This window comes from Pecten maximus, chromosome 1 (assembly GCF_902652985.1).
Source record: "Pecten maximus chromosome 1, xPecMax1.1, whole genome shotgun sequence".
Taxonomy (NCBI): domain Eukaryota; kingdom Metazoa; phylum Mollusca; class Bivalvia; order Pectinida; family Pectinidae; genus Pecten; species Pecten maximus.
The window spans coordinates 42,383,528-42,410,961 of record NC_047015.1 but is presented as its reverse complement, the minus strand read 5'-3'; the positions used below and the strand labels follow the sequence as shown (position 1 = coordinate 42,410,961).

The 27,434-nt window shown below is 35.4% G+C and overlaps 1 protein-coding gene across 1 annotated transcript; it reads left to right on the top strand.

Annotated features, from left to right (window-relative positions):
* Positions 1-40: 40 nt before the first annotated feature.
* LOC117334175 (H(+)/Cl(-) exchange transporter 7-like) lies at positions 41-26,094 on the top strand. The gene is made up of 23 exons (XM_033893652.1): positions 41-127; positions 1,767-1,883; positions 3,516-3,578; positions 4,196-4,328; positions 4,875-4,990; positions 6,114-6,257; positions 6,986-7,069; positions 7,628-7,786; positions 8,098-8,208; positions 8,541-8,595; positions 9,060-9,120; positions 9,356-9,494; positions 12,515-12,608; positions 14,914-15,083; positions 15,618-15,669; positions 17,944-18,071; positions 18,433-18,518; positions 18,888-19,017; positions 19,582-19,659; positions 20,216-20,308; positions 22,454-22,537; positions 23,990-24,070; positions 24,710-26,094. Exons 1-23 carry the CDS (start codon positions 74-76, stop codon positions 24,803-24,805), a joined length of 2,328 nt encoding a protein of 775 aa, XP_033749543.1. The 5' UTR covers positions 41-73; the 3' UTR covers positions 24,806-26,094.
* The last annotated feature ends 1,340 nt before the right edge of the window (positions 26,095-27,434 follow it).

The window sequence follows — 27,434 nt, the reverse complement described above, 5'->3', positions numbered from 1 at the left end:
GATTTTGTCCGAATGGTAAAGCGGTGCAGTGACTCAGATTCATGTCAACAAAAAAGCACATGACTTCTCGAAGATGGCGACTAATGCTGCCGCTGGAACCAGTCTTCGTGTTGATCGCCCTCGTTCGGTATAATGTTAAACATTATATAGCCGATCAAATGAAAAAAAAGATCTGTAAACATAGAACAGCCTTGATATTATCAGAGAGGAGATGCGCAATTACGTAATAATTTCCGGTTTCGTTTAGGGTATAACTTCCTTATCATGATATGCATTAGACTATATTTTCTTTCAAGTTCTTTAGTGCTTATTGTATTGGAGAACTCATGTTGTGTTGTTGTCAAGTTAACCTCGTGAAAGACATCTGGTGATACATGAAAAAATGTTTTCTATAAGCAGGAATAAATCATCCAAGAAGACAACAGAAGACGTTCCTTTGCAATTGTTCAAAGTATTGATTTAAGTAATAGTTTGTTCATGATTTCATGATGTTAATCCCGTCATCAGTGTTGGCGCTGGCATTTGCATGAATGCTTCCGGGCTAGTATCGTGTGTGTAAAATGTGATTGTCTGATATTTGAATATTCTTATACTGTGAGGGTATAATATGGTGTCTATTTTAAGTGATCCTATCAATCTGTCTCATGTAGTTCTAATAATGGTATGCATCTCTTATTATAACAGGAAAGGAAACATCCATCAACTAGGCTGGGGTTTGAACCCTTGACCTCTGATCTCTAGACAGATGATGTATCCATTTGTGTTACCTGGCCGACAAGTCCCATTTCTGCTTCATTACAACAATACAAACAAATTACTAGTTCATACAATGAGTTATCTTCCCTTTGCCCAAATGATGTCATAAAAGGGAAATCTAGAAAAAAAGTCTTAATATCCAAACATTTCAATAGGTCATATGTACTGGACACAAATTTTCATGTAGGAAATGCATAAATTATGACAGTATACTTATTATTTTAGTTGCTAAATTAAGCTTTCTTTGAGAAGAACACTATCAGTGGCAATACAAATGTATGTGCTTATTAGTGTATATATAAGTACATTATCTGCAGCAATGAATGATGATCTTAGATAACTGGTGGCTAAGTTATACAGATGAATAATTAAATGCCAGTAATAAAACCATATTTATGGTGGTCAATACATTCGTATTTGGTTAATCACTATTATGGATTGGTTTGGTAAATTTATATGCTGTTGAAAAATTAGGTTTGTAAAGTGAAGGGGAAGATAATGTGTGCTAATCTCAGATAAAACATACAGGTCAACTCACAGATACAGGTAAACTGGCAAGTCAACTGACAGACACACTGACAGGTCAACTCACAGATACAGGTAAACTGGCAAGTCAACTGACAGACACACTGACAGGTCAACTCACAGATACAGGTAAACTGGCAAGTCAATTGACAGACACACTGACAGGTCAACTCACAGATACAGGTAAACTGGCAAGTCAACTGACAGACACACTGACAGGTCAACTCACAGATACAGGTAAACATACAAGTCAACTGACAGACACACTGACAGGTCAACTCACAGACACACTGACAGGTCAACTCACAGACACACTGACAGGTCAACTCACAGACACACTGACAGGTCAACTCACAGACACACTGACAGGTCAAGTCACACACACATGATCAAGTCACAGAGACAGATAAACATTTTAATTAGTTTCTTTTTATACTTGTATACATCAAACATTTTACATATTACCTTTTTTATTGTTTATTCAGGAGAGGGATACCAGTTATGGAAGTATACATTTTACAGATGATGATATCAACAGTGACAATTCTAATGAAGAAAGAGAAGATATTTCAGATGAGAAAATACTTTCTGGAGGATTTGAAGTAAGTCAGTGTGATATTTGCAGTCATGACTATAAAGATAGTCCAGATAAACCAACACAGAAATGAAAATGTTTTTATCGGGGTAAATTATGTAATGTACACTGTACATGCTGGTCCCATTTAATTGTTATGGGAAATACTTGTCCAGCTTATGCTTCCCTTGATCCTCAGTCACAGGGACTTGACAGGTTTCTATGTCCCAGGTTGAATAAGTGATCTAGGGGTCAGACCCTGGTGTTAAATATTTCATTCTGGGTCATAGGAACATGTCAAGCCCCTGTATCCTCAGTCAAACATATATTGAGTCTAATTTTGATATTTCATTAACATAGATTCACTAGTGAGATGTATGCAGTATTTTGATTTTGTTTCTGACAAGTTTGAGTAGATATTAATTAGTGTTTATATTTTTAGCCCACCATCATCAGATGGTGGGCTATTCAAATCGCCCTGCGTCCGTGGTCCGTCCGTCCGTCCGTCCGTCCGTAAACAATTCTTGTTATCGCTAATCCTCCGAAAGTACTGAAGGGATCTTTCTCAAATTTCATATGTAGGTTCCCCTTGGTGCCTAGTTATGCATATTGCATTTTGGGATTGATCAGAAAACAACATGGCCGACAGGCAGCCATCTTGGATTTTGACCATTGAAGTTTGTTATCGCTATTTCTGAGAAAGTACTGAAGGGATCTTTCTCAAATTTCATATGTAGGTTCCCCTTGGTGCCTTGTTATGCATATTGCATTTTGGGACCGATCGGAAAACAACCTAGCCGACAGGCAGCCATCTTGGATTTTGACAATTGAAGTTTGTTATCGCTATTTCTGAGAAAGTACTGAAGGGATCTTTCTCAAATTTCATATGTAGGTTCCACTTGGTGCCTAGTTATGCATATTGCATTTTGAGACCAATCAGAAAACAACATGGCCGACAGGCAGCCATCTTGGATTTTGACAATTGAAGTTTGTTATCGCTATTTCTGAAAAAGTACTGAAGGGATCATTCTCAAATTTCATATGTAGGTTTCCTTTGGTGCCTAGTTATGCATATTGCATTTTGAGACCAATCAGAAAACAACATGGCCGACAGGTAGTCATCTTGGATTTTGACAATTGAAGTTTGTTATCGCTAATTCTCAGAAAGCACTGAAGGGATCTTCCTGAAATTTCATATGTAGGTTCCCCTTCGTGCCTAGTTATGCATATTGCATTTTGAGACCAATCGGAAAACAACATGGCCGACAGGCAGCCATCTTGGATTTTGACAATTGAAGTTTGTTATCGCTATTTCTCAGAAAGTACTGAAGGAATCTTTCTCAAATTCCATATATAGGTTCCCCTTGGTGCCTAAATCTTAAATTTTATATATAGGTTTCCCTTGTTTGAAAAGTACTAGAGGTTTCTTCTGAATTTACACAGATTAGTAAGACTTAGAAGAAGAGAAAAGTAGAGAAAAGATCAATCTGACATGGAACCTATGAAGAACATTCAATGGTGGGCGCCAAGATCCCTCTGGGATCTCTTGTTATTATTATACAGACAGATGTAAAGTAGTAAGAAAAACTATCATCAGGCAATGACAGACGTGCTCTTTTACAGTGTTGTTAGTGAAAAATTTACAATTTTGTTATTTCAGAGCCTAGATTATGATCATTGTGAAAATGAGCTGTTTCAACAAGAAGAAAGAAAATCTTCAAAGGTATGGTAGAGATGTGCCATCATCTTTGATATTATATACATGTACATTAGATTCAAATGCCAACAAGTATCTACGAAATTAAATTACCTACATCTAATGCGACATTGCAGCATACTTCCTGTAATATACTGGCCATGGGTGGATGGTGTTCAGTTTAAATGTAAATAAGGAAATACCTCAGGGTATTTGTGTTTACAAAGAATGTGCTCCCTAGTTCAGTTAAGGAACTATATATTGTTTTTGCAGGCCTACATTGAGAAGGAGAAGCATTGGATCATATTTAAAAAGATGTTTATCTTAAGCACAACAGCAATTGAAAACTGTGTTTTCGAGCTTTCATTAACATCTTTTCCCTTTGTCAAGCAAAGAGTGCAAAAATCAGTCTTGGCCAGTGTAAATACAAATCTTTATTGTATCAACAACTCCTATATCAAGACGGTCCAAGGTAGTTTACTAGCTGATGTTTATAAGGAAATATTTAATGTTAGAAGACCAATATTCAAGAGATGGTCCATTCAATTGGAGGATGTAATTAAAGAACGTTTTGTGGTTACAGGCCAATATTAAAAAGGAGGGGATAAGCTTGCAGACATAATTAAAGATCTTTGTGTTTACAGGCCTATATCAAGAAGGAGGTGGTCCGGTGGCTGGTGTTTGGACTGATTGGAATACTAACAGGACTTATTGCCTGTGTCATTGACAACTTGGTCATCCTGTCCACAAAATTGAAGTTCACCTACATTAAAAATTGTATCCTTTTACGTGTTAACAGAAACACATATTCATGCAGATTCGGTTGGAAGTAATTCATAAACGTGTACAGTTACTGTAAGATATAGGTATATTGAAATATTAGAAATAACTAAATAGCTTTCTTAGTGTAGCTTAAATCTTTGTGTAAAGTAATACCATTGGATTTTACACCGCATGATTTAACTGTTCATCAACTCATTAAAGTATACAGAGGGCTGAAAGAAATTGTAATAGGAAGGAGTAATGAACAATACTCTGCTCGCACCAGGGTTCGAACTAGCGACCATTGGCTCTCAAGGCAAACATCCCACCACTAAGCTAAAGGATAATCCCAGCTAGCCAGAGCTAGTAAGGTGACCTATACTCTCCACTTTTACAAAATATCTTTAAATGCATTGGGAATCATCAAATTAAATACGAACAATACCTTTCATTATTAGATTTAATAGTTTTACACAGTAGAGATAGGTTATGACTATTATGACAGATTGATTTCTAACATTATACATTTGTTTCCGTCCCTTTCCTTAACAAATTTACCAGTTGTTGATAGCTGTGTCGATGCTGGGGAGTCCTGTCTACAGCGACCATTTCTGATATGGGTGTGTGTCAATGCTGGACTGGTCTTTTTAGGGGCATTCATGACGGCAGTTATAGAGGTAATTAGTCCTGTTAGGGGCCGTAGTGATGACAGTTATAGAGGTAATTAGTCCTGTTAGGGGCCATAGTCATGGTAGTTGTAGAGGTAAGTAGTCCTGTTAGGGGCCGTAGCGATGACAGTTATAGAGGTAATTAGTCCAGTTAGGGGCCATAGTCATGGTAGTTATAGAGGTAAGTAGTCCTGTTAGGGGCTGTAGTGATGACAGTTACACCGGTAACTAGTCCTGTTAGGGGCCGTAGTGATGACAGTTACACCAGTAACAGGTCCTGTTAGGGGCCGTAGTGATGACAGTTACACCGGTAACAGGTCCTGTTAGGGGCCGTAGTGATGACAGTTACACCGGTAACAGGTCCTGTTAGGGGCCGTAGTGATGACAGTTACACCAGTAGCAGGTCCTGTTAGGAGCTGTAGTGATGGTAGTTATAGAGGTAATGAAGAGGAAGATTTTTTTTTAGAGCATTTGATCATTTTCTTCTTTGTGATTTCCTCTGAATGCAAGAAGCATATTAGTATAAAAATTGTAGTTTGTAGCTATCAAAACTTTATAATCACCTGCATAGGTTGCTTATACTTTCTCCATGGATATCTTTTACAGCTGAAGGCCACCTGTGTCCCAAAATGTTTGAATTGTTATTTTTGTGTGAATTACCACACAAATCCCAAAGCTTCCTCTTATTGTCTTAAGAGCACCATCCTTCCCAAACCTGTTATGGACTAAGACCACTGTTCCAAAACCTTATCTTATAGCTTGAAGTCACATCCCGGACTCTCCAAACCTTTTCAGAGTGCATACAGTCTTCATCCTTGAAAAGTCCTTGAATATACTATTCATTGTTCCTTAGAAGTAGTATTGGAGAGATGTACTTCCAAGCAAAATTTGGAAAGTGAATCTCTATTTAAATGAGTTTGAGAATTCAAAGTTGACAATTTCAAATGTGAATTAATTGTTTTGTGTCAAAACTCGGTAGACCTCAAAGAAATAGATGAATCAAAATCAAAGCATGAGGCGTGAGAGGTTGAAAATCAGTTCATATAAAGATCATAATTGAAATACCTGGAATTTAGATTGACCTAGCTAATCCTGCCCTGAAACTGAGATATTTATAATATCATTATTCCAGCCAGTAGCTGCTGGTAGTGGCATCCCTCAGATCAAGTGCTTCCTGAATGGAGTTAAAGTGCCACATGTTGTGCGAATAAAAACTCTGATCTGTAAAGTACTGGGGGTCATATGTGCTGTAGGTGGCGGACTTGTGGTTGGCAAGGTAAGTTACCTCCCTTTATTTATTTCATTTCTATAACAAAAATTTGGAAGAATTACTTACTATACAATAAAATGCACTATAATAGAAATAGTCTATAGGTCAATTGTGTTCATGAAAATATTACATTTCCAATAAGGCTTACTTTCACCTGTAAAATAGCACTACATATAGCTTAAAGAGGCTTGCCTGCAGAGAGATCAGAAAAATTGGCTAATAGAAAAAGATTTTTTACACATGACAGATTGTTGGAATTGTTGAGTTTTTCATTTTATTTTTCTTATAAAACGCTGAAAAGTGATATTAAAACCTCATTTTTAAATATTATTTATTTAATCGCAACCCGCAATAAGTCTAATTTGATTGACACATCAAAGAAACAAGCACGTGCACAGTGCCGCACAGTGATAACTTCAAGGGCAGCGGCGATTTACAAAGAAGATTTGCCGTTATATTCTTTACATTTCCCTCTCAGGTTGAGTTTTAAAACGTCTTTTAAATACATATTCTGTAATTGTTTTCAAGAAATAAAGTCGGAAAGCCTCTAATTTTGTCACATAGATACGTGTTCTGAAGTTTATTTAGTGATCGGAGATGTGCCGTTTACCGGTCCGTCTGCGGGTAACCTCTTTAAACTAACAATCTCAATACTAAATAACAAATTAAATATTCAAAGCTTAATACTGTTTTACTATCATTCATTTAAAAATGTTCTCTGTTAACACATACAGGAAGGGCCAATGATCCACTCTGGGGCAGTGGTGGCTGCAGGAATCTCTCAGGGCAAGTCGGACACCTTCCATGTGGACTTCAAGGTTATTTACACTTCCTGTTCCACTGTCAGATCTTTGTATTGGAAACTCTCTCTGACATAACCATTGGAAAGCTTTCCTATAAATTAATGATTTCTTTTTAAAAAGTTCATTCCTTGCAAATTTATCCCTCCACAGATCTTATCCGACTTTATGATAATTTTCTTTTAAATTAAGAAAAATAAAGATAATATCTAATTTTTTTATTGAAATATAAAATAAATGTAAATCTGAAGAACAGGAGTTAATATTGCAAAATGAAATATTAAAATTGTACTGATACAGAGAGAGAGATAACAAACACCATTTATTATTTTATCACATACTTTAAAGTTACTGTACAGTATAGTGAGAATTCTCCAGTGTTTTGCCTGCAGTAGGATTAATATCCTCAATTCAATGCAGTACATACAACATAAAACACGGAAAATATGATTTTATAGCTGCATTTTTAACATTAGGGAATTATGCACTGAAATCATTGTTAAATGTATTCTGCAAATGTGTTATGATAAATGATACTGTCATCTAAAAATTATTCTAGAACGTTCGTCATTCCAGATTTTACAATATTTCCGATCAGACAAGGAGAAGCGTGACTTTGTATCAGGAGGGGCAGCAGCAGGTGTATCGGCTGCCTTTGGTGCCCCTGTAGGAGGGGTACTGTTCAGTCTGGAGGAGGGAGCTAGTTTCTGGAATCAGGCACTTACGTGGAGAATTGTAAGAAATTATCAAACATGTAACTGTCAAAAAGTAAACCTTTCTCAAGTTATTTTCACCCTTGAAGGAGAATCGGAGCTCAACAGAAGTCTAAAAAATGAATATGGCATTGCCAGTTGAGAATTCTGTAAAGTGATACTAGCAATGATTTAATTTTACATTTTATAACAGAGCTGGAATCTGATCCCTTAGAAGTTGTGGTTTTCATGATTCATTAAGTTGTATTCTGTTTGGGTGTGATTAAATAATGCTATCATTCTCATTCTGTTTGGGTGTGATTAAATAATGCTATCATTCTCATTCTGTTTCAGTTTTTTGCATCCATGTTGTCGACCTTCTCCTTGAACATTGTACAAAGCTATGTCAAGGGTACACCATGGAGTCTGTCTTCACCAGGTCTCTTCAACTTCGGCAAGTTTGATGTAAGTTTGATACAAACTTCTTGATTTTAATGATATGTTAAAAATGTTAGTACCTGGTTGATTTCGTGAATGTAATTAATGATGAAAAGTGAACAAAATGTCTTTGTGTGCTTCATGGATAGCAAACAACATGTTGCTACTTAATTAAATTTTGATATATAGAAAATGCATGAACAGTCATGCTTTCTACTTTGACTGACTTCAAGTTCTGGGTTTGTCTGTATTGTTTGTATAATATTACCAGAGATGTATCTAATAAAATAAGTATCAAATTCTAGCTCAGAATTATTCAATGAAATGAGAAATTCTGTTGTTTTTTTCTACATATGCAGACAACTGACTACTCTGGGCTCGAGATTCCTCTCTTTATACTCATGGGTGTGTTTGGTAAGTTAGTCTTACTCAAAACCAATTAGGACTTATATGCAGAAGAACTTTTTACTACATTTAAGAATTACAAAATTATCAGTGTCAAATTGAATATTTATATCCATTAGACAATTATGATAACAATCAAAAAGTACTGGACAGGTATTTATCACAATGCAATTAGTTTACCAGGTAATAAGTTATAATGATTAACTGAAGAACACTTTTGATTCATTTTTATATATCATATGCACTAAAACTTAATATAATACCTAACTTGAAATGAAACTGCTTATTGTTTATAGATATTTATATAATTATACAGTGTGTATGCCTGATGATTTATACCACATGTGTAATAATTGATCAAAAATGCATGTATATGCTTGTTTTTACATGTATTATCATTATTTACAAAGTAGAAGTTTTTATATTGGTAATTGATGAAGATACTTTAGTAGGTTATCTCTTTGTACAAACAGGTGGATTTCTTGGAGCTGCATTTAATCACATCAATTACAAATTGACAATATTTCGTAAAAAGTAAGTCTATTGTACCACTGAGTTCTATTAGTTCTCAATGATTTTGCTGCATAGATAAATGTAGAAATCAAAAATTGTACACATATGAAAAAAATATGTTAATTTCATAAACTGTAATCATTTCTCAGTTTATTGAGATGCTACAATAATTCAAACTGTCCTTCTCTAACATCATAGATAAAATTGGATGAGTTGTTAATGAGATTTATGTCTATTTTTTTTAAACTTCTTATAGGTACATCAAAACCCGAGGAACACAAGTTACAGAGGCCATTTTGGTTGCTATAGCAACAGCTACTGTCAGCTACCTCACTTTATATTTCAACAATGACTGCCAACCAATGCGGAAGGATCCTGATGAAGACAGCGTTCAAGTATGATTAGATTCTTTTGTATGATTCTGGAGGGGGCGTTTTATCACATTTTCCAGGTATTAATAAAATATATAGTTAAAATGCCTATCATTTTTAAAATGGTCCTAATTAGGCTATTAGACTCGGATTTATCTCCCATAAGAAGATATGGTATCTAAATAAAGTGTAGATGATGAAACCACATTGTAGTGTCATCACACTGAAATGTTGTACATTCTAAAGACAAACTAACAGTTGGAGATTAATTATCATGAACTTTTGGAGCTTTCGTTAAGTGATCAACCAAAATATTAGTGCCTTATAAAATGTTCCTGACTATCCTAACTTTAGTTCAGTCAAACTAACTTAAGTCAGCCCATGCCAAAACATAATAATCAGTAATATGAAGATACAAGACCTTCCCTCCTTTCCATTCCTTAATGGGGAATTTCAGACTTATTACCAAATTTAAACATTGAATACTACATTGTAGTAACCTATTTTTACAGTATCTATAGTTTGTTCTTTTGTTAGTAACTGAAATTTCCCTGATTTTATTTCCATCAATAAAACTAGATAGATCTATACAGTAAGGACACAAGTGTGTAGTTTTATTAGATGCAAGGTTGTCCATTCTACTTAAGTACATTCGCTAAAGTACATTTCAGTGAAGCTATGGATGCTTTATAATTTATATTTACTGAGCAAAATGCTTTTTTTTCACTTTACAGAGAGTCTGATTAAAACTTTAACTCTATGTTTCCATTCAGTTTCTTTGAAACTTTGTTGGTCTAAATAATCACCGTGACAAAGTCATGTAACTGGAAAAAATTATGTTTATCAAGTATAAACAGTCTGTGACCATGATTTTTTCTTAAAGGCGACAATATATATGCTAATATTGAGGTTTGCAAACAGTTACTATTAATTTACAGTTAACTTAGAGAGTACAGCTGGGCACTTAACTGTCAAAGTCTTGAGGGAATTTCCCTAAAGTCTTCCAGTAAGGTTTTGCTGTGTTGGTGGGTAACAAATGTGTGAAGGAGAGAGTAGTGTAAAAGAATACAGGTCACCCAACTAGATCAGATGGAGGACATGTTGTCTTAAGTCAAGTGATAGAGTGCTTGATTAAATAGGCAAGGTTTTTAAGCTAGTTAAATCCAAGTGTGAGATTTTTCATTACTGTTTCCTATTACATATGTACACATATGTCTTTTCTCAGTATCAGTAATGTATGTGTGTCTTTATTAAACAAAAATCTAAAACTGTATATGCTAACTGTTTTCAGAGTGTTGTAGCTTAATTTGTGTGAAATTATTATTATCTTTTTAATATTTGAAGTTGAAAATTTCTAATAAGTATTTCCTTGGCGATACTAACAAAACAGCCACATGTCCCTCCTAATCTACCTGTACATTACATACTACTTATAAGTGGACATCAGGATCTACCTGTAGATCAGATACTAGTTAGTAACTCAAAAGGGGACATCAGGATCTACCTGTACATTACATACTCCTTAGTAACTCAAAAGGGGACATCAGGATCTACCTGTATATCAGATACTAGTTAGTAACTCAAAAGGGGACATCGGGATCTACCTGTACACTACATACTAGTAAGTAACTCAAAAGGGGACATCAGGATCTACCTGTACATTACATACTCGTTAGTAACTCAAAAGGGGACATTAGGATCTACCTGTATATTAGATACTCGTTAGTAACTCAAAAGGGGACATCAGGATCTACCTGTATATCAGATACTAGTTAGTAACTCAAAAGGGGACATTAGGATCTACCTGTACACTACATACTTGTTAGTAACTCAAAAGGGGACATCAGGATCTACCTGTGTATTACATACTCGTTAGTAACTCAAAGGGGGACATCAGGATCTACCTGTATATTAGATACTCATTAGTAACTCAAAGGGGGACATCAGGATCTACCTGTGTATTACATACTAGTTAGTAACTCAAAAGGGGACATCAGGATCTACCTGTACATTACATACTCGTTAGTAACTCAAAAGGGGACATCAGGGTCTACCTGTATATTAGATACTCATTAGTAACTCAAAGGGGGACATCAGGATCTACCTGTGTATTACATACTAGTTAGTAACTCAAAAGGGGACATCAGGATCTACCTGTACACTACATACTCGTTAGTAACTCGAAAGGGGACATCAGGATCTACCTGTACATTACATAGTCGTTAGCAACTCAAAAGGGGACATCAGGATCTACCTGTACATTACATACTTGTTAGTAACTCTATGATGTCCCTGATCTACTGACTATATTTTTAATCTGATTGTCAGGAAACCTTATTTTATACACTTGATAAAAACCATCCCATCTTGTATGAATTTGGATATCAATATATTGAGGTAAAAAAGAAGGTCACTGCATGTTATATAATTGTACTTTAAATAGAATTTCCATGTCCTCAATCTACAGACTTCATTTCAAATCTGATTGTCATTAAACGTTATACACTTTTTCACAACTATCTCCTCATGTTCCAGTTTATGTATCAATTACCTTTGGTGAATATAAGGTCATTGTTACTTTAAATAGAATTTTCATGTCCACATTCTACAGGCTTTGTTATACACTTGTTCACATCTCCTCCTGTACCAATTTGTGTATCAATCACCTCGGGTGAAAATAAGGTCATTGTTACTATAAATAGACTTTTGATGTCTTCATTCTACCAACTGCATTTGAAATATGATTGCTGTCATCAGTGATACCTTGTTTAGCGAAACCAGTTGTTGTGTTCTGTTCATGCTTTTGAGATACACAAACATATATGAAACTCTGTAAGAATCACTAGAACTTATAAAAGGAAAATCCCAAATCTTGCAAAAATTAAGCTACTTTAATTAGTAAATACAATTATAGCAATTTTGGTACATGTATTTAACTGAAAAATGCTTTTAACTGATAGTGACTTTTATTTTCTTTAAACACTACTTCACTTGAGGTGTGTTAAACTGTGTGCTGTGAGCTATACTAACCATGTGTGTTGCAGTTTTTCTGTGATGATGGCCAGTACAGTGCTAATGCTGGTTTAATGTTCCATACCCCTGAGGAAAGCATTAAGGAGCTCTTTCATGATATACCTGGTAAGGAAAGCATACTGATTAATTAGAAATATTTAATTATGTTTTCTCGTACCAGGTAACATATTATAATAATTAGAGGCACTGCTGCAGTAGATATGTGCTAGCTTAGCAGGACTGCTAATTTGATAATTTTATGCTATATAGATGACTGAATGATACATATATGTATATGTAATCAATGTTTCAGTTCTGGGTACAACATTGTAGCATTATAAATAATTATAAATGCTGACCAGAAAAAATGCACCTGGAAATTATACTTTTAAAATAAAAGGTACATAGCAAGAAAAAATGTCCTTCCCTTTTTAGGTCATCTGACCCGAAGGGTCAGGATGACCCATAGCCATCGTGCTTCGTCCGTTGTCGTCCGCCGTCCGTAAACTTTTCACATTTCACACTTCTTAAGTTCCACCAGAGAGATTGAGCTGAAACTTGCCTGAAATGATCCTGAGATGATCCCGACCAAGTGTTGTTATTTTTCAGACCAATCAGAAATCCAAGATGGCCGCCATAGCCGCCATCTTGAAAAACACATTTTAAACTTCTTCTCAAGTTCCACCAGTGCTGTTGAGCTGAAACTTGCCAGAACTGATCCTGAGATGATCCCGACCAAGTGTTGTTATTTTTTGGATTGGTCTGAAATCCAAGATGGTGGCCATCTTGAAAACACATTTTAAACTTCTTCTCAAGTTCCGCCAGTGCTATTGAGCTGAAACTTACCTGAAATGATCCTGAGATGATCCCAACAATTGTTGTTATTTTTCGGATTGGTCTGAAATCCAAGATGGCCGCCATGGCCGCCATCTTGAAAAATACATTTTAAACTTTTTCTCCAGTTCCACTGGTGCCATTGAGCTTGAAATTGGTGAGGATGTTAAGGAAGGAAAGCCAACAAAGTGTTGTTATTGTTTGGCCTCGTAAAATGATTGTAACATGATTGCGGTTTTCATGAACAACACCTATTTCAAACTTCTTCTCAAATTCCACCTGTGGGATTCAGCTCTAACTTTCCAGAGATGATCCCGAGATAGCCTTGATCAAGTAGGGTTTTTTTTCTCTGGTTGATCCAAATTCCAAGATGGCCACCATGGCCAACAGTGCCACTATACTCGCTACAGAGAATGCATACTACAATTTGGTATAAGGGTCTTTGATTTAGAGTCAGATGACCGTTAAGGCCCTTGGGTCTCTTGTTGTTAATTCAGGATATGTTGGCTATTTACTTGTTTATCTTTTGCTGGACATATTCTCATTGAATATATGCTGTTGTTATGAAAATTTGTTGGTGGTTTAAATTAATATTTTTAAGCTTAAAGGACAAAGAACATATTTTGCACAAAAATGATTAAGGGGCCATTATACTTTTCTTTTTGTCATCGAAGTGAATTTCTATAAATGATACTTTCCATGTTTTTTTAAACTATCTATGAAAATTCCACTTTACAGTATGCCAACAACCTTGAAAAGGAAGATTTTATTGCTTGCCTCTGATTAATGTTATATAATTTTATTTCTAATTTACGTGACAGCCATGACTTCACACTCCTTGAAATAATAATCTGCTGTAATCCATGCACTGTCAAAAAAATGATTACTCACATGCAGACTAACTCACAAAGTTGACACTCTTTCAAATCTTGCAGCAAATTAATAAATTTTAGTTGAGAAACGGGAAGAGCTTATACTCACTTTGCCCCTAGCTGCCATTTCATTTACTATAAGGACTCTATTTTTGGGAAGGTGGATCACAAACTTTTCAGAAATATATCCTAATTTTGTTTTGCTGTGTTGAGAAAGTCATTGTATGGAACAATTTTCTGGTTCCCTGCCAACAGTTACAGGCCATTAATTAGTGTCGTAGGCCAGGCCAAGGAGACCTGATACAATTTATTGTTTACATTAAAATGGCAGCTTAATTATGTAAATGTTCAGTTTATTTGGTATACACAAATGTATCAGTAAAGTTTAACAGATTAGTCATATTAGTGTAAGGATTTTAGCTCAGCATTGTTTCCAGTGTGTGAATAACACGAAAAAATGAAAATACCACTAAAAATATTTTTATAACATTGACGATGTTAACATGTACTGTACAGTATACTGGTGACTCACTGATGTTTTATAACATATCTATATAAGAATGACATTATTGTCATGAAGACTTATTCTTGAACTCTATCTAAATAAAAGCTCTATCTAAAGTGTCAATTTTGGGGAAGGATAGAAATTTAACTTTTATATATCAGCATTCATGTTAATTAAGACTATTTTAAATCAAAAAGGCCTAATATACCTGTACCTGTAGGTACATTCCGACCTGCAACCCTTGCTGTCTACTGCTTATGCAGCTTCTTCCTGGCCTGCTGGACCTATGGACTATATGTTCCCAGTGGTCTATTTATACCGAGTATTCTGATTGGTGCCTCCTGGGGAAGACTACTGGCCGTCCTACTCAAGTACTTCTTTCCCTCTGCTGTGAGTCCTTGATCCATGCACGTTTCCCTCAACAGTTATCTTGATAATTTTGTAATTTTAAATACATACTATCAGAATACTACAAATTGTTTACTATCAGAATACTGTAAATTGTTTACTATCAGAATACTGTAAGTTGTTTACTATCAGAATACTGTAAGTTGTTTACTATCAGAATACTGTAAGTTGTTTACTATCAGAATACTGTAAGTTGTTTACTATCAGAATACTGTAAGTTGTTTACTATCAGAATACTGTAAATTGTTTACTATCAGAATACTGTAAGTTGTTTACTATCAGAATACTGTAAATTGTTTACTCTCAGAACACTGTTGTTTAATAGCAGAACATTGTTGTTAAATCGCAAAACACTTGTTTACTTGCAGAATACTGTTGTTAATAGCAGAACACTTTTGTTTTTAATAGCAGAACACTTTTGTTTAATAGCAGAGTTGTTGCATGAATTATAAAATTGCTTACAAATGATTTATATTTATTCTATTTTCTAGATTGATTTTTTTTTTATTTATTTAGACCTGGGTAAACTATTCCAAGTATGCTTTGTTAGGAGGAGCTGCACAGTTAGGTAGGTATATGCAGAGGTACCTATAATACATGTATATTTTATTATAAGTACCTTTCTGTGAATAACTGCACAAGATCTACATATATATGTATAAAAATTGACAACATTGTATAATTTAGAAAGCTGCACAGCTTGGTAAATAATCTTACTGTATTAAGCACACAAATTTTACTTAACCAACTCATTAACAAGCAATATGAGAGACCATTATAATTGTTAATTAAGTCTTTTAGACCTTGGGCTACTTAATTCAAATCTGGGATTTTTCTACATTTCTGAGGATGACTATCAGGCTGATGAATATTTTTAATCAAGTCGTTGTGACCTATTTTTAGCTCACCTGGCCCAAAGGGCCGGTGAGCTTATGCCATGGTGCAGCGTCCGTCGTCCGGCGTCCGGCGTCCGTCGTCCGTCAACTTTTTCTTTAAATCGCTACTAGTCATAAAGTATTGAATGGATTTTCACCAAATTTGGTCAGGAACATCCTTGGGGGAAGGGGAACAGAGTTTATATACAGTTTTACTCTGAACCCCCAGGGGCCTGAGGGGCGGGGCCAAATAGGGGAAATAGGGTTAATCCTTTAAATCGCTACTTGTCATAAAGTTATGAATGAATTTGAACCATATTTGGTCAGGAACATCCTTGGCAGAAGGTGAACATAGTTTGTATAAATTTTTACTCTGAACCCCCAGGGGCCTGAGGGGCGGGGCCAAATAGGGGAAATAGGGTTACTCCTTTAAATCGCTACTAGTCATAAAGTTATGAATGAATTTGAACCAAATTTGGTCAGTAACATCCTTGGCAGAAAGGGAACAGAGTTTGTATAAATTTTTACTCTGAACCGCCAGGGGCCTGAGGGGCGGGGCCAAATAGGGGAAATAGGGTAACTCCTTTAAATCGCTACTAGTCATAAAGTTATGAATGAATTTGAACCAAATTTGGCCAGGAACATCCTTGGTAGAAGGGGAACAGAGTTTGTATAAATTTTTACTCTGAACCCCTTGGGACCTGAGGGGCGGGGCCAAATAGGGGAAATAGGTTACTCCTTTAAACCACTACTAGTCATAAAGTTATGAATGAATTTGAACCAAATTTGGTCAGGAACATCCTTGGCAGAAGGGGAACAGAGTTTGCATAAATTTTTACTCTGAACCCCTAGGGACCTGAGGGGCGGGGCCAAATAGGGGAAATAGGGTTACTCCTTTAAATCGCTACTAGTCATAAAGTTATGAATGAATTTGAACCAAATTTGGCCAGGAACATCCTTGGCAGAAGGGGAACAGAGTTTGTATAAATTTTTACTCTGAACCCCTTGGGACCTGAGGGGCGGGGCCAAATAGGGGAAATAGGGTTACTCCTTTAAACCACTACTAGTCATAAAGTTATGAATGAATTTGAACCAAATTTGGTCAGGAACATCCTTGGCAGAAGGGGAACAGAGTTTGCATAAATTTTTACTCTGAACCCCTAGGGACCTGAGGGGCGGGGCCAAATAGGGGAAATAGGGTAACTCCTTTAAATCGCTACTAGTCATAAAGTTATGAATGAATTTGAACCAAATTTGGTCAGGAACATCCTTGGTAGAAGGGGAACATAGTTTGTATAAATTTTTACTCTTAACCCCTAGGGACCTGAGGGGCGGGGCCAAATAGGGAAATAGGGGTTTATCCTTTAAATCGCTATTATTCATAAAGTTATTAATGGATTTGAACCAAATTTGGTCTGGAATATTCTTAGGGGAAGGGGGAAAGAGAGTTTATATAAATATTGACTCTGACCACCAAGGGGCCTGAAGGGAGGGGCCAAATAGGGGAAATAGAGATTTGAGTTTTAAATGGATTTGAACCCAATTTGGTCAGAAACATCCGTGGTGATGGGGGAACAGATTTTGCATAAATGGTTACTGTGACCCTCAATCCCATAACTATGTATAGTAACGCTGGGCATTAAGGGATAAACACAATTCTTATGTAAACATAGGCCAAAGGGTTTTCCCCACCCTAAGGGACTTAGTTTCTTTAAACACCATTATGTTGTAAAAAATAATCCATATGGTCTTTCAGAGAGTATATTTTTGTATAATGTATTAACAAATTGAACATGAACATTATTTTGACATTTGGTAAAATCCAACCAGGTGAGCGATACAGGCCCCATGGGCCTCTTGTTTACAGATGGATTTTCTACAGGTGGTATCATGAGGACGATTGTCAATATATTGATTATTGTTGATCAAGTCACTGTGACCTTCTTTTGCATATTTATTTTCTAAAGGTGGTATCGTGAGGATGACCATTAGTCTGACGGTAATTATTACTGAGGCGACGGGAAATATCACTCTTGGACTTCCTGTCATGATTGTCCTAATGGTGTCAAAGTGGATTGGAGACATCTTCAATGAGGTTGGTCACAATTGTTCAGTCGTATTAATTTAAACTTTGGTTATAGTGACTATTGGTGATATTCATGATTCATATGATCAGTAATGCGCAAAAGTGTTAAATTTTCAGGCATCTAGATATTTTTATGAATAACCTTCCATGGAAAGCCCACATCATGCCAAAGGTTTTTGACAAAGAATGACTTAATGTAATTTCATACTAACTAGTCAGAAGGTATAAATTTTAAAGCTTCCAAACACTGCAAGCTTTGTGTTTGTCAACTTAGGAATTTCCCCTTGGGTTTAGATTTCCCCTTGTCTGAGTGTGAGGTTGATAAATGATCACCCCTGTGCTTTGTAATTGTATTTAATACTGTTTACAGGGTATTTATGACATGCATGTCCATCTACAAGGTGTGCCACTCCTTGGCTGGGAGCCCTCCATCATGCTATCCAATATCTCGGCCACGTAAGTATTACAACTTTCTAATGATAATTATAATCATATCCTATCATATCACAAACATTCGATTATCTTATGTTTAGTCAAGGAAGAATATAACCCACAGTTGTTATTGTTCTTTGTTCATTGAATGGTTTTTGCATTAGAATTAAGAGCTGTATATTCTGAACCATTGTACATTGGATTGCCCTGGTAGTTTCAATTAGAGAAAACCTTTGCAGGATACAAATGTAAGTTTATATGAAGTTTTGATTCCCCACTTTCCTATCTCTTATTCTTTGTTCAGTTCTAGGTCTTTTAGTCCGGACCTTTTAATCCTCCATTTTATCTGAACTGATATTGCCTTTAGTGAACACTATGTTTTGTGTGTTACAGGGAGTTGATGAGCCATCCTGTTACTGTGCTGAGGTCCTACGAGTCAGTGGGGCGTATCGTCGACATCCTTAAGAATGAGACCCACAATGGGTTTCCAGTCGTGGAAGATTATGATCCCTTTACAGAGGAGGTATGGCGTGTCAGATCAGGCCTGGTTTCATCAATGTGTCTTATGTTAAGGAAATCCCTTAACTTAGACTTTTCCTTAGTATTAATTCTTTTAAGGAAAAAATCATTGTTAAGGAACTTTCCTTAAATCCAATAATTCTTTCCTATGGGAAAGTATAAGTTATTAAAAAGGAACTTTCTTAAGTCAGGAAACGTTGATGAATCTAGGGCAAGGTCACTTTAATAAATACCGTCCATATTCATATGATTAGAAAAGGGAGATAGCCATCTGGCAGCCATCTTGGATATACACATGTATTCTTACTACGGGGGGTGGAGACACAACGTCCCTATAAGTTGAGTTTGGTACTGATCCTGATAAAACTGCCGTGGATCCTAAAAGATACCAGAGGTCTCGTGTAAAAATCCAGGTAATGAGTAAGGAGGAGTGATCCCAACACAGAGTTTGGAGAATCTCTGTGTTGGGTCTCCTCCTTACTCATTACATATATATTCTTATTGAGTTACTCTCTAGAGAAGAGAACATTTGTGTATTAAAGTTTGAAACAGCTCAACTGTATTTCAGTCTCCAGACTCTGGAACCTTTGGAACATTCCATGGAACTATCCTTAGGTCTCAGCTCATCATCCTGCTCAAACTTAAGGTGAGTTTGAAACTTATATGAGCTCATTATCATCACATCCTTATTGAGTATTTGATCAAATACAGTTTGTGTAAATGTTAAGAACACAGGTGACACAATAACTTGGTTCAAAGGAAATTACTTTGGTGTCAGGTTCATATTAGAAATTATTACAGGTCAAAATACTGTAAGATGATTGGTTACGATCAACATACTATAGATAGTTCAGGAACCAGATTCTTGATTCTTAGGATCATGTACTTTGTATACAGAGTATGCTTCAGATGCTGGATCTGAGACAAAAGAAGAAGAAACATCTGGAAGTTGTGAAATGTCACTTATTGCAGGCTATGAATGCCACCATGTGAAATGCCTAGTTTAGCCTCATTTTAAAAACCAATGAATATTTATGAGCATCTTATTAAGATCTGTCTATATAATTGATTATTATATAAACCATTTATTTTTTTTTTTTTTAATTGATCAATTCTGTTCGTGTCATACTCCGGTCAGCTATGTTTTTACAGTACAAGTATTTGATAAGTTAGTTCATTCAACTAAAATGTTTGTATTACAGGTGTTTGAGGAGCATGATGATGTACAGCAGATAAAGAAAGGACTGAGTATAAAAGACTTCAGAGATGCTTACCCCAGGTTTACACCTATACATGTGAGTATACAGGGATGTCTACCCAAGGTTTACACCTATACATGTGAGTATACAGGGATGTCTACCAGAGGTTTACACCTATACATGTGAGTATACAGGGATGTCTACCCCAGGTTTACACCTATACATGTGAGTATACAGGGATGTCTACCCCAGGTTTACACTTTTACATGTGAGTATACAAGGATGTCTACCCCAAGTTTACACCTATACATGTTAGTATACAGGGATGTCTACCAGAGGTTTACACCTATACATGTGAGTATACAGGGATGTCTACCCCAGGTTTACACCTGTACATGTGAGTATACAGGGATGTCTACCACAGGTTTACACCTGTACATGTGAGTATACAGGGATGTCTACCAGAGGTTTACACCTATACATGTGAGTATACAGGGATGTCTACCAGAGGTTTACACCTATGCATGTGAGTCAACAGGGATGTCTACCCCATGTTTACACCTATACATGTGAGTATACAGGGATGTCTACCAGAGGTTTACACCTGTACATGTGAGTATACAGGGATGTTTACCCCAGGTTTACACCTGTACATGTGAGTATACAGGGATGTCTACCCCAGGTTTACACCTGTACATGTGAGTATACAGGGATGTCTACCCCAGGTTTACACCTGTACATGTGAGTATACAGGGATGTCTACCCCAAGTTTACACCTATACATGTTAGTATACAGGGATGTCTACCAGAGGTTTACACCTGTACATGTGAGTATACAGGGATGTCTACCAGAGGTTTACACCTGTACATGTGAGTATACAGGGATGTCTACCTGAGGTTTACACCTGTACATGTGAGTATACAGGGATGTCTACCCCAGGTTAACACCTATACATGTGAGTATACAGGGATTTCTACCCCAGGTTTACACCTATACATGTGAGAATACAGGGATGTCTTCCCCAGGTTTACCCCTATACATGTGAGTATACAGGGATGTCTACCCCAGGTTTACACCTATACAGGTGAGTATACAGGGATGTCTACCCCAGGTTTACACCTGTACATGTGAGTATACAGGGATGTCTACCCCAGGTTTACCCCTATACATGTGAGTATACAGGGATGTCTACCCCAGGTTTACACCTATACAGGTGAGTATACAGGGATGTCTACCCAAGGTTTACACCTGTACATGTGAGTATACAGGGATGTCTACCAGAGGTTTACACCTGTACATATGAGTATACAGGAATGTCTATCCCAGGTTTACACCTATACATGTGAGTATACAGAGATGTCTACCCAATGTTTACATCTGTACATGTGAGTATACAGGGATGCCTACTAGAGGTTTACACCTATACATGTGAGTATACAGGGATGTCTACCAGAGGTTTACACCTGTACATGTGAGTATACAGTAATGTCTACCCCAGGTTTACACCTATACATGTGAGTATACAGGGATGTCTACCAGAGGTTTACACCTATACATGTGAGTATACAGGGATGTCTACCCCAGGTTTACACCTATACATGTGAGTATACAGGGATGTCTACCAGAGGTTTACACCTGTACATGTGAGTATACAGGGATGTCTACCCAAGGTTTACACCTGTACAGGTGAGTATACAGGGATGTCTACCAGAGGTTTACACCTGTACATGTGAGTATACAGGGATGTCTACCAGAGGTTTACACCTGTACATGTGAGTATACAGGGATGTCTACCCCAGGTTTACACCTATACATGTGAGTATACAGGGATGTCTACCAGAGGTTTACACCTGTACATGTGAGTATACAGGGATGTCTACCCCAGGTTTACACCTGTACATGTGAGTATACAGGGATGTCTACCCTAGGTAGTATTCCCCCTGTGTGTATCCTGGGATGTCTACCCTATGTACATGAGAATATTCAGAGATTACTCAATGATGCTGACATCATTCGAATAGTCTGAGACTAATATTGATGTATCTTCTAATTCATCTGTTGCTGAGGATATTTATTTTCAGTTCAATTTTTTGTTGGCGTTGTGCGTAAATATAACTTCACAACTTTTAAGTTCTTCAATAATTAAAGACTAAGAAAATTACAGTTTTGTAATATAAAAATATGACTACTGGTAGATAGCTGACAAATAAATGTTAATGCTATTATTTTCAATCTTTCAGCAAATTCACATTTCGCCACAAGAACGAAATTTCCACATTGACCTTAAATCATTTTTGAATCCTGGTGCTTATTCTGTGTCACATGTAAGTTGAAAAGTCGCTTTCTTTATTGAAACATACCATACAGTAATATTTAGGCTTAATCTATAAAAGAGTGGATTCTGATTTTGTACAGGTAGCACACCACAGTAAGACAGCCTGGCCATGGGCGATTTTTTTGTTAAGCAAATAACTCCTGTATTATGATATGCATAAAAAATGAAAAAATAAATGTAAACTATAATTGGTATATTCAGTATGAAGTAGTACATACAGGCATCATATTTATTAAAACAAAAATCAATAAATTGGTTCCGGATTTTAAATATCCGGATTTTCCGAACATGTGTTTACACAGGAAATTTAGTTTTGACTACAGCTCAAAATGGAAGCCCACAGAAAAGGTAAGATAGCGGAAAAACTTAATTTACAACATATGTCCAAACAAGATTAATTCTGTCTTTGGGATAGAGATATTTAATTTTAAATAGGTTTCAGAAAAAAAATTGTGTAGAGAATTGTGCTATTTTGGGTCAAATATCATAATATTTTGCAATTTTTGAGAATTTTTTAAGCTGTTACCATGGTATTCACAGCTCTAAAAATCACAGAAAATATCAATTTACTTATCCTTCAGAGCTCTATTAAAATTGCAAATGTTGTACAGATTTCAAATATATATACTTTATTAGAGGTTATATGTAAGGTTAACTGGCAATGTTTACATATCTAAAACATGTGCCATATTTTTCAGAATTTGGCATTTTTACTGTACACTGCTACCACAGATATAATAGCATGAATCTTTTGTAGAAATTATTGGATTTTGAAATGTTATTGCCTAGTGCACGAATTACCAAATCACTGATTAGACAAATTGTACATGTTGCTGGTACAGTGTCCGATGATTTCTGAATGATATCTTTTGAACATTTGAAGGAGTAATATTTCAATGAATCTTCACTTATACATTTTCAAATGTAGTTCCTTGGTTCTAATTCAATAATTGACCAAATTCAAACATATTTAAGATGGTCAGGCTAATGTAATTAGTAGATGGAGTTTGAGTGATGCCTTTTGAAAGAATTTTCATGAAACGTCTCCCATATACATGTACTTTCTACCAAAGCTCCTCATTAAATTTTGATGATCATCAATACAATTCAGCTCTTTGTTTCTAGATTATTACTGTTGAGTAAATTATAAGATTGCCAAATTTATACAAATTTGATCAATTATACACTTTCTATAACATTTTATTTTATCTCTTTATCTCTGATCGATGGCAATACCCAAATTTTCCAAAAATAAAATAAAAATTCATGGAAGTGCAGAAGTGTGATCAATAACACAGTAGATATTCATTCTTTCATTTCGGACATACTACTGTTGTTCATTTTTCCACTGAAGTTCAGGTGCAGACAGAGTCAGAGTTCTTATTTGTGTGTTATCAACTGATTAAGTCAACCTTGTTCCACTGGGTTTCTTTCATTTTAGTGTGCATCATTTCCCAGAATTTTCCGCCTGTTCAGGGCACTTGGACTTCGACATGTTGTTGTTGTCAACAGAAAACACCAGGTCAGTTCATATCAGTTTTACCAGAGAAATGTCTGAGGCTTACTGAACTAAACTCTTATAACACCTTAAGAAGGTAGAATATAAGGAATATTATTTTATGAATGGTTAAGTTCGGTGAGTATGACACAATGAGCAGAAGTTTATATGATCTGCTATTATACAAGTAAAGAAATAACAGGAGAAATTCTGTTATTTTTCACATAGAGCATCATATACTTTTTTTCTTAATGTGAATAGAAGGGTAATCTTTGACGCCATATTCTAATAAATCAGTAATATTTTACAACAAGACTTTGGGACCATTTTGAATGGGCTAGCTATTCATACAATATTCTTTGGTTTTCTTTAATGGCTTGTATGTAAAAGGTTTGAGGATTTGAGCAAATTAATCCACTTATTTCATCATCACTGAAGAAAAAGCTACTGATATTGAATATAGTAAATAGGATGTGCTGTTTTGATTAGTCAATACTGAATGTCATATCACCAATACATGTTAGAACTTAATTGTAAAAGAACGTGTTTTTGCAACAGACAGGAAAAACCATATGAGGCAGATAACACGTAAAAAGAATTGAAGAATGAGCTGTAATTAATTGTGGTGTTTAGATTTCTGAGCTGGTAGTTGGACGTTTGTAGGTTATTGGCATGGTGACGAGGAAGGACCTAGCGAGATATAGGATTACACAGCACTTTGGCAAAGTCAACATGGAGGAGCTTCCCATCGCTAAGTGACCACCTTCACCATCCTACCGTATGAGATTTCAGCACGGACCCCAAATAGATTTACTTCATGAATACCTTAAATAACAAAAGTTGGAATCTCGACAAAGCATTTATGATGTGAAAGAAGTTTATCAATTATATTCATGATTTAAATGACTTTTTAGGGGTCAGTGCTAAGGTTGAGAGCAATGGTATGCTCAAACAATTTGTGATATTATTTGACAACTTTAAACAATTTAGTCTTTGAGATTCAAACGACCTCACTGAAATTCAAAACTGAAAAGTCCTCAAAGAGTTTGTAAAGTATGTTGGCAAGGGTGTAGCTGTCATGTTATCATAACACATGCTCGCAGTGCTTGCACATTCAAACCCCACCAGCTACACCCCTGGCAGGTTGCATACAGTCTTTTGCTATATGACGAACCTTGAAAAGTCCTTGAATTTATTATTCTGCTGTTATCCTTGAAACACCTTAAATTCACTTATGGCCTTGAAAAGCCTTGAATCCTGACACATGATCTTAAAAACTTATTGAATATCATTTATTAGTATGCCATTCACTGTTCTATATATCCTACACAGCTACATAAATAAGGGTAAATTTATCTTTGTTTAAATTTTGGGTCCTCCAAAAGGTGAGAGTTCATTGAAAGTGATTTGGTTTTTGTGCCTCAAACTTGTAGACTCAGGAGAAGTGAACTGAAATCACACAGGAATAGTGTGAAGTGTCAGACATTGTGAAAATTGATAGCGTAAAATATCTTATATTTATATGAAAAGTTGCTTTAAATGTTAATAAAGGCCACAAAGGAGGGGTGCCAATTTCTTAAGAAGTTTTTGGTAATTTTATTAAAGTATTTGATATAAAAAAATAGACCATTCAGAAATTGTGACCTTGGCCTACTTTATCATTTATTTACTGGGTTTTTTTTCAGCTGAATTCTTAAAATCTGCTAGTTATTTAACAGAAACTACTTACTGTAACAAAAATTATAATTTTTACTGACAATATTTCATTTGTAAGAACTGCAACAAAAAAATGTTCATTTTACACCATCTCACTTTGACCTCCCAATTTTCTATGAGCCCATACAAAAGATATTTTGAACATAATACAATATGCAGCTCATCTTAAATTATCTTCCTGCAAAATGTAAGCATTATCACTAATTAGGGGGAAGAAAGGCCAAAATTAGCATCCCTCCTTTAGTTTCAACAGAGCTGTACATACTCTGAGGTAGGACAAACTATGGCAAGCCAAGTTGTCATTTATTCAAGGAGCAATGTTGATCCAGGATTTTACCAAATTATATAAGATATATTATATAATTGTATAAGATATCTTATATACTTTATAAGATATCTTATACATTAAATGAGATATCTTATATACTTTTCTTTATAAGATATCATATATAATATATAAGATATCTCATAAAAGATATAAGATATCTTATAAAAAAAAAAAAGAATAAGATATCTTATATATTATATGAGATATCTTATATATTATATAAGATTATAAGATATCTTATAAAGGAAATTATTATAAAAGATATCTTATATAATTTGATTATAAGATATCTTATAAAGAACGAGATTTGAATTTGAGATAATGAACTCTCCCCCACTTGATGAAAGAGCCGAGATGAAGCAGAAACTACATAAAATGGTTTGAAATAGATTTATAATTGCCATATATTCATCTTTATAAGATATCTTTTAAACTTTTCTTTATAAGATATATATTATATCTTTTATGAGATATCTTATATACTTTATAAGATACATTTTTTGTATCTCAAAAATAAAAGTTTATGAGATATCTTATAAAAGATACAAGATATATTATATAAGATATCTTATAAACTTTAAATAAGATATCTTATAAACATACAAGATATCTCATAAACATATAAGATATATTATATAATTTGGTAAAATACTGGGTCAACTTTGCTCCGCAAATAAATGACAACTTGGCTTGCCATACAAACAGACGTTTGAGACTTGTAGAACCTGTAGATGCAGAAACCTTAAAAGTTATATTTTTTATGTTGACAGCACCGGTAAGAATATAATTAGCATTGTGATATTCAGGGTTTACTTAATTTTATCATTCCATGACTTTGTATGAGTGTTGTCGTTAGAACAGGTATATTTACACTGCTACCTATATCTAAAACAGCTTGATATAACAATAGAACAGAGTCACAAGTATACATGGTGCTACTTTATACAAATGTTTTGTAATAGCATTTAATCTTGTTAATATGGATATTTCTCTTTCTGGTAAGTGTCCAGATTAATAATTCCAAATACTGTAAAAGTGGATATTTTTGCGCGTTGAAATTTTCGCTTAGTCAGCTTCCAAAGTGTTTGCAGTGTGGATATTTTCGCGCTCTCAGTCATGATAAAAGTATATTTTCGCGCTGCGAAAACCTGCTCCCTCAAGCTAGGTAGACAGGCCACGCAAGGCGTCAGTCGCGGTCAAGTTGAAAGGATCGGACGGCCGGTCATGCCGAGTGACGTGTTATGCTTTCATGTCTAGTCAAAACAACGCCAGGTGTCCCAATTAGCGATAGTTGATTTGCAGGTATCAAATAAGTTTGGTAGTACACTGTAATTAAATACGACT